The sequence below is a fragment of the Citrus clementina genome, unplaced genomic scaffold (genome assembly GCF_000493195.1).
Source record: "Citrus clementina cultivar Clemenules unplaced genomic scaffold, Citrus_clementina_v1.0 scaffold_5, whole genome shotgun sequence".
NCBI lineage: Eukaryota > Viridiplantae > Streptophyta > Magnoliopsida > Sapindales > Rutaceae > Citrus > Citrus x clementina.
In genome coordinates, this window is record NW_006262201.1 from 35,776,242 (window position 1) to 35,784,534 (window position 8,293).

At 34.4% G+C, this 8,293-nt stretch overlaps 2 protein-coding genes across 3 annotated transcripts; one reads left to right on the plus strand and one right to left on the minus strand.

The window, feature by feature from the left end:
- Positions 1–389: 389 nt before the first annotated feature.
- Positions 390–3,419, plus strand: LOC18040508 (14-3-3-like protein B). Of its 2 annotated transcripts, XM_006433796.2 has the most exons (5): positions 390–1,092; positions 1,178–1,300; positions 2,363–2,479; positions 2,613–2,677; positions 3,103–3,419. In XM_006433796.2, exons 1-4 carry the CDS (start codon positions 595–597, stop codon positions 2,631–2,633), a joined length of 759 nt encoding a protein of 252 aa, XP_006433859.1. In that variant the 5' UTR covers positions 390–594; the 3' UTR covers positions 2,634–2,677; positions 3,103–3,419. The 2 variants fall into 2 exon arrangements, with proteins under 2 accessions (XP_006433859.1, XP_006433858.1); XM_006433795.2 differs by lacking the exon at positions 3,103–3,419 and having other exon boundaries at positions 392–1,092; positions 2,613–2,892.
- Positions 3,420–5,956: 2,537 nt separating this feature from the next.
- LOC18042255 (protein CutA, chloroplastic) lies at positions 5,957–8,244 on the minus strand. Its single transcript, XM_006433797.2, has 6 exons — positions 7,976–8,244; positions 7,742–7,854; positions 7,583–7,645; positions 6,781–6,812; positions 6,497–6,591; positions 5,957–6,253 (listed from the first exon to the last, which is right to left on the minus strand). Exons 1-6 carry the CDS (start codon positions 8,146–8,148, stop codon positions 6,172–6,174), a joined length of 558 nt encoding a protein of 185 aa, XP_006433860.1. The 5' UTR covers positions 8,149–8,244; the 3' UTR covers positions 5,957–6,171.
- Between the last annotated feature and the right edge of the window lie 49 nt (positions 8,245–8,293).

Sequence of the window (8,293 nt, forward strand, 5' to 3'; positions counted from 1 at the left end):
AAAAAAATAAACTGTACATTTCGGCTATAGTTAATTGTGGTTACCGTCCATGTTTTAATATTTTAGTTAAAAAAATCTTTTAACTTGTGAATTATAATCACAGACAAAGAATAATTACGTATACAAATAATTAAAAAAAAAATTCCACCGTCCAAAAAGCAAAGCCCAAGTCATATGCCCAGCAACTTGTGTTTATCCATCATCTTTTCAAGTCATTAGAAAGTCTTAATCCAAGTTGTCCAATAATTTTCAACCAAATTAAAAAAAAAAAAAAAAGAGAGAGAAAGAGAGAAAAAAAAGTGAGAGAGAGAAGATTTTTCTTACGATTCTTATCAATAACAGGGAAATTAATGAACAATAGCATCAAAATTAGTATTTCAAAATGTCGAAAGTTAGTATTAAAATAATTGCACCAACCCATTTATAAAATTACAAAATTACCCACCACTCCCGTTTGAGATCCCCACTCAAGCAAATATGAAAATGAAAACGAAAACCGATAACTGAATTTTCACAAATCGCAACGCAAGCCGTCTGTCTGTCTGTCTCTCTCTCTCTCTCTCTCTCATCACACTTTCAGAGCCTGTGAAAAAGATGGCGACAACAGTTCCGGACAACCTGACGAGAGAGCAGTACGTGTACTTAGCCAAGCTAGCCGAGCAAGCCGAGCGTTACGAAGAGATGGTGGAGTTCATGCAGAAGCTGGTTGTCGGCTCGACTCCAGCCGCCGAGCTGACGGTCGAGGAGCGAAACCTCCTCTCAGTGGCCTACAAGAACGTAATCGGCTCACTCCGCGCCGCGTGGCGCATCGTGTCGTCGATCGAGCAGAAGGAGGAGGGGAGGAAGAACGAGGAACACGTGTCGCTCGTGAAAGAGTACAGATCGAAGGTGGAGAAGGAGCTTTCGGATGTGTGCGCGAGTATTTTGAGGTTGTTGGAAGCGAATTTGATTCCGTCGGCTACGGCGAGTGAGTCCAAAGTGTTTTATTTGAAAATGAAGGGAGATTATCATCGTTACATGGCCGAGTTTAAGATTGGCGATGAGCGGAAAGCCGCCGCTGAAGACACTATGCAATCTTACAAAGCTGCTCAGGTAATTCATTGTGATTTGTTCAGTTATTTTTGAAAAATTATTTTGAGTGATTATTTGGTTATTTAACTGGTTGTTGGTTGATAAGGATATTGCTGGGGCTGATCTCGCGCCGACGCATCCGATAAGGCTGGGATTGGCTCTCAATTTCTCGGTGTTTTACTACGAGATTCTCAATCAATCTGATAAGGCATGCAGCATGGCTAAGCAGGTTTGTCTTGATTTTTAATTCTCTTTTCTCTTTCTGAAACATTTGGTTTGGTTCAAAAAGTTAATTATCACATTTTCACATTTACTCATAGTTGAGCATGTTTTGGGTCTTATAATGTGAAAATATGGGCTGTAACTTCAAATTTTGCCCTTTTCTAGGTACTGTTTCTTTATTATGAACTTTTAGCTCTTATAATCAGAACTTTGTGCGGTATGACCTTGGTTGTTGTTATCGTTTTTGTTGTGTGATTTATTTTTGACTTTTTATTTTTTGGGGGTTACGACTTGGTCATATTGGGAATTAAAATTTTTGTTCGACTGGGTTTTGGTAAAATTATAAGATATTAATTAGTTTGTCTTAATGTGTTAGTTATGAATTCGTATTCAAGTCTATTAGTTTGTCAACAGTGTCATTACAAACTTGACTTCCAGGGAGTCAAATGTGTTAGTTATGAATTCGTATTCAAGTCTATTTCCACGTTCATTTTAATAATGTCATCTTAAGTGTCTAAAATAGAGCTAGGAGGACAATGAAGTTTATTAACTCATTTATATTGGTTGAATATATAATTTTACTTAAATCGAGAAGGCACGATCAAATCAGCTTGGTATGTCAAATGTGTTTGAACATACACTGTAACAGTAATTTTATTAAATTATATGTTCTGTCAAAGTTTCTGTGTGATGTTCTTGTAGAGAGATATGATTCTAAAAATCTTGAATGTCAAAAATAGATAGACCAAAGCAATCTCTCATACTGCCGGTTTTGTTGTTGTCTATGTATGTGTAGGGAGTAATTAATCTTAAAAATAAAGTGAGGCTAATGCCTCAATAATTTGATGTTTACATCAATCTATACTGTAAATCATGGTTTCATTAGTTCAATTTTCTTTTTGCTGCCAATTCAATCCTGATAGGTTTGCTTTTAGCTATAATGGTTCCTTAGCAATCATGTCTTTTTGAACTCACTTGTCTGATTGTTTTTTGCCTTGAGATAGAATTCAGTCTTCACTTTATCTGTAAATGCCATAGATTCATTGGATTGCTATTTGTCTTTCTTTAGGCATTTGAGGAAGCAATTGCTGAGTTAGACACTTTGGGAGAAGAATCCTACAAGGACAGCACCCTCATTATGCAACTCCTAAGGGATAACCTCACTCTTTGGACTTCGGATGTGCAGGTCTGTGTGTCACTCTATCCATCCTTCACTCTGTCTTTCTCTAGTCAGTACAGGCTGGGGTTTAATTCGCCTTTATTACCGAAATTACCAAAAGTAGTTGTTAGGGCCTAAGTTTCTGATTTGCTTCATGCAGGACCAGTTGGATGAGCCATAGAAAGCACTGTGAGCTTGACCGGTCCTATTCTTCTTATGGAGGAGGTGGGCTTTGAATGTCATTTTGTCTGTTTTGTTTAAAAGTGTGTTATTTCAAAGATGGGTATCAAACCCATGAAATGATGTTTGCATGTTCAGACTTATATTGTTTTTATATTTTGAAATGGTCTAAATAGGTTAGATCTTGATGTTAACACCAGCAAGTCTTGGTATATAATATTTCATGCAATTTATGGTTGATGGCATACACTTTTACTATAGGGTCAAAAGGCATTGAAAAAAATTGAAAATAGAAAGTAGAAATGTGACACAATTTGTGTTTTGAGACCAGAAATTCAAGATTGTGTCGTTAGTAAGTGAACCTATAATTTTTGTTTTTGGATGAAAGTGATCACATCATTGTTTAAGTGTTTATAAAATTCAATTATTGCTATGATTGCCGTCTCTCTTAATTGATTTCTCTCCATCAGCTGCTGCTATCCTTTTGGCAGAAGCCTAGCTGGAAACTGCTAGGCAATTTGCCGTGTGTTGGCTTCAGCTATATGGTGTTATCTTAATACAGGATACCGAATTCTTGTTGCAGGAAGTAGATGATTCCTTTTGCTCTTTTTTCTTTTTTTAGTTTCCCTGGAAATTGTCATTTATTCGTTAAAAAGCTCCTGATTATGGGGCTCCTTTGTGGTTAGTTGGACTTTGGACTGCTTCCAAACAGCTAGCCTGCCATCCTCAGATCCTAATTGGGAGAGGTGTGAGTTACAATGGCCCTTGAATTTACAATTTAAAATTGAGTTCATCTATGTTCTATTGGCACCCCCTCCGAAAATATTTTTTTTAATATAACCCTTTTTGGGACCTTTCTCTCTAATAAAAAAACTCAAAAAATCTCTCTCTAGAACGCTTAAAAACACTAACTTTTAAAAAAAATAAAAATAATCAATAAAAATTTTGAAAAATAAAAATGTCAATATTTTATTTTTGATTAAATCAATTGTTCAGATGAGACTATTTAAAAGAGAGAGAGATGCGATTGAATTGGTTTTGAGCGGCAAGAACTAAAAACGAGCTTGATTGGGTTTTTCTCGATTTGTAGCAAATGATTCAACGTCGGGATTGATTTCAAGTTCGTTAATTATACGAGGATTTCATCACTTTGCGAAAGGCGTTCTAACTTCAAAGTATTACAAAGTGTTATATTTGAGTTTTAGCAATACATGCATATGAAAGAGAGAAATAAATTATAAGTGGGGTTATTATATAAGTTTAGCTCTTAACACATTTTTTAAAATTAATCATCTTTCCACAAATTTTTTTAATCTTAAAATTAAAATTTTTAAAATTTTTTTATTTATAAAATACATATAAATCTTAAACTCTTAAATTATTTTCTTCTTATCATTAATTTATATTTTTACAACTCAAAACTTTTATAATTTTCTTAAAAAATATTTTTTGACTAAAAATATATGTATAAATTATGACTTGGGGTTGGTGCAAAACATGTATTAAAGGAATAACTTATTCAAGTGTTTAATTGGATTTCTATTAAAAAAAAGAAATGAATTAAAATTATATTTGGTTATTTATGCAATTTCAATTAGAAAGGGTATTATAATGACTTTTCAAGAGTGTCTAAAGGCCTACTTTAATTTTAGTTGGATGAATATAAGGTAAAATAGAGGTGGTGCAATAATAATTTTCCTTAAATAAATTCAATTAGGCTGTTGGCAGATTTTATTGGTTAATTATTTGATTAGTTGCTATTTCAGTGCTACTTTCGTGTTTCTGTTTTTAAAAATAAAATAAATTCAATTGGGTTGGTTGCAGATTTTATTGGGTTAATTACTTTGACTTGCTGGTTTTGCATAAATTCAATTGGGTTGTTCGCTGATGTTATGAGTTTTATTATTTTGGTTAGTTGCTACCGCATCATGTATTAGGGCCCTTCCCTAATAGAATTCTTTTGCTGCATCCAAACTAATATCAATCCAACCCATTTCATGAATAAAATGTGACTAATTAATCAACTAACAAAATTATTTGTTACAAATAACATCTTGTTGTTGCATCGAAACATATAAATGTTGATTAATCTAGCTAACATTGAACTTGGTAAAAAGAAATGATTGAACAATTGAAAATAAGATTATTTAGGAATACATATTGAATGCTAAGATTACGCATTGAATTTCTGATAGTAGATCCATAATAAAAAAAGTGTTTGGGATAGTTCCAGAAGAAATGAAATAAAAGATACGATAGTGCTAGGACAGTTATTGTATGCGGTCTACCCAATCCTAGATGTAGAGGTACATAATAGATCGATATGAACATTATGAACTGTCCAATAATAAAACCAGTTGTTGCTGATACCTTTTTCTCAGTTCCATCCTTCAATCAATAAGGTTAAGAATAAAAATGAAAAAAAAAAGATTTCGAAGGGTTACTAATACTTCCACTCTTTTAAAGTCATTTGATGAGGTAATTATTTATTTACAAATTCTTATACAAACTCTACTTGCATATATCATTAATGTGGTACGTCTTTTTATTTATAATTATCATAGGTCACATATTATCTATTTTCTTTTATATCATTCACATTATCTTTCTGCTTCTTCTTCTTTTTTTTTTTTTTTAAAAAAAAAATCCGTGATACCATAAAAATGTGGGACATGTAACAAGGGACATATAAATCTACTCATTCGAACGTTCGAATTGTTTTTGTACATGAATTAGCAGTTGCTAAGTTCCATCTTAGCCTAGGTAACTTCCAATTAATCCAAAAGCAATTTTCCATAACCCCTAATTATTTAACGAACAACAATTAAGTAATCCCCAAAAAACTAACTCTAGACTGATATTAAGTTAGACGGATGACTTAACAGCATTACTTCAATTTTTACTGATCTTCCTAGACGCTTTTCATTTAAAAATTTAAGGCACGCAAAATCCATCTCTTCTCCAACAATAATTTCTTAAGCGAGCCGCGTATCATGAGATCAATGGTTGTGGATACAGCTTGAGGTCTACATCCACTAGAAGGATATAGGTACATCCCATATCGTAGTTGAATTCATTTATCTGAGTTGATAATTGAGATCACAAGATCAAAGTGATGCGATCCTCAACGGGACACATTCCATGGGTTAAGTCCTCGCCCTGAAGCATCCGTCCTAGAGTAACAGTAATCTCCACCCCTCAGCCAACATTCAAAAAATTTAAGCTTTTAAGCAACTACTATCAGCTGCTGTCTCCATATGTCCATCAGAAGTTGAGAACAAACAATTCTGTGCGGTGCAAGTGTATGGCGAGCAGAAAATAACAGAGTGAAAATGGTAGAATAGCATGTTTTCGGAAAACTAAGGGCATACATCATCTCACAAGTTTTGCCAACATAGAATTCATCACGATATGTTCCAGTTCGATTATAAAATATACAAACTTTATTCTAGTAGTACCATCTGCACACTCAACCCAACAACAAAAGGAGCTTATCAGTTACAGCGTCCACACACTACATCACACTACATCCGCGGGAGTCAGTCCCTTGTACTGCTTTTTAGCCACTCTAGGTATGGCTGGCTGCCACCAGTGATGGGCAAGGCAATTACTTCTGGCACACTGAACAAAAGCGAAGGCTATATTAAGGGCCAGAACAAAATCTAGTTGTCATAGATAAATAAATACTTCTCTTTCTTGTATAAAAGTTAGGTGCCTAACAAGTATAGGATATGGCAATTGAAGTAACTTGTTGACATTATGCTCTGAAGGAGTATTTCAAGGAAAATTTTAGTCTCCAGCCGCAATTTTTTAAATTCTCAGTTCATTGGGTGGAGAACACAACAGAGAAACTCTGGGCCTTACTCATATTCATGATTTGCCTTGACATGCTCTGTCAGAGTTTCCAAAAGGGATTGCCTAGTCTTTATAATAAGAAGTTCTTCAGCATCTGTCTGGATCTGCAATAACATAGACACAACTCAAGTAAACAACATGCAAAATGATATACATGTTTACACATATTGATTTCATATGTGCAAAATATTTAAATGCACAAAAAGGGCCATATGCAGCATCTAAACAATGAGTCCTATCCACTCTTAGGTATTCAAGCTTTTCTTTATTTATTGGGGGGATAAAAGCCATACCTCTCCCTTCCACTCGTAAACAGATTCAATACCTGCGTTCACAATACTGGTGTAATTAATAAAAATTGATTTGAAAAGAAAAAACACACAAACACACACATACTCATAAGAATATAAAGAAGCAATTTCTTGATTCAGCTACAAACTAAAAACACATTCATGCAGAGTAAGACTGTTAAGGCATGTAATAAGAGAAGAAGGGAGAGGATTTCTATTAGTCCACAAACAACAGAAATCTTTTGCAAATCGTGGCATCAAAAGTGCCCACACCTTGATTAAACAATTGTTAAAAAAGCAACAACTTTTCTACTTTTGAGCTAATTTCAAAAGCCATACCATTTCAAATCATGCCTCGTTTGGCAGCAAAAAGTAGAGCCTCGAAAATGAAATTGAGTGGAATTAGAAATATAATTATAAAATTGTTAATGTTTGCAAAAATCACAATGCACCGTCTATTCGTTATTAATCTTGAGAACATATTACAAAGCGATTTGAGTTTGCGAATTCCTAGAAACCAACTACATAAAGCTTCAAACTTTATAGTAGGGATGAAAAAGAGAAAGCAAAGACAATAAGTTGATAAGTTTTACAGATAGATAGAAAATTAGATTTTCTTTAGAGATACTAAACTCGCCAGCCAAAGTCAATTCATTATACAATGATCGTAGTACACCAAGTTCCAAGCTTCAACGTGACAACAACATCAACAACTATATTTTAGCAAACCAATATTTCGCTTGTCGACATAAAAACAAGAAAATTGCATTGTCATTGTATAAATTAAAAGAAAAAAGTCACATGCCTGGCACTCGATTCACACATGCTGCAAGTTTTGCTTTCACTATGCTTTCAGCCAGTTTCTTTCCTGCACATTATAAAGAAGGAATGAAAATTACCGCAACCTTCAACAACAGGCTTCAATCTCATATTTATTAGTAGATTAAAAAAAAAACAAAAATACCTGCTTCTTTGTTAGGAACGGTGACATAAACTACAATACTTGGTACAGTTTTGCTGTTGCCTTCCATTTTGATCGTGTTACTACTCGCGCGAGCTTGGTTACTAAACTTTGATCTAAAATCATAATTATAATTAAATAGTTATAAGCAAATATGCAATTTTTTTTTTTTTGGTTTGGCGTAAAAAATCAAGCAATCAACTAATTAAAATTAAAAAAAAAAAGTGTGAACTGTACCCGAAAAACGGGAGAGAAGGAGCGGAACCCGTTTTGAGGGAAGAAGAGAGAGTGGGACAGAGATTGGTGAGGCCCAAGCTTAGCATACAAAACGCCCCGACTAAGGGCAGACGACGTCGTATTGTGGGGGATGAAACGAGTGACGAGGCTCTGGTGCAGAGCGTCGAAGCCATTTTATAGTGTGAGTTGATGATTCGTTACTCGGAGTTTACTTGTTGCGTTTGATGCTCTCACCCTTGCCAAGGCAATTCTTAGGTCCAGAAGCTACTTCCGTTGCTCCTGATCTTGCCACGTGGGCAAATATTGATATAAACTGTG

Bases quoted from the DNA above. Each gene is read 5' to 3' on its own strand.
- LOC18040508 (XM_006433796.2), top strand. From the start codon at position 595: ATGGCGACAACAGTTCCGGACAACCTGACGAGAGAGCAGTACGTGTAC. The intron at 1,301-2,362 runs GTTTGTCTTGAT...GTCTTTCTTTAG, and splicing joins CATGCAGCATGGCTAAGCAG to GCATTTGAGGAAGCAATTGC. The intron at 2,480-2,612 runs GTCTGTGTGTCA...TGCTTCATGCAG, and splicing joins TTTGGACTTCGGATGTGCAG to GACCAGTTGGATGAGCCATA.
- LOC18042255 (XM_006433797.2), bottom strand. From the start codon at position 8,148: ATGGCTTCGACGCTCTGCACCAGAGCCTCGTCACTCGTTTCATCCCCC. The intron at 7,646-7,741 runs GTATTTTTGTTT...TATAATGTGCAG, and splicing joins CGTTCCTAACAAAGAAGCAG to GAAAGAAACTGGCTGAAAGC. The intron at 6,254-6,496 runs GTAAGGCCCAGA...GCTTTTGTTCAG, and splicing joins AAGGCAAATCATGAATATGA to TGTGCCAGAAGTAATTGCCT.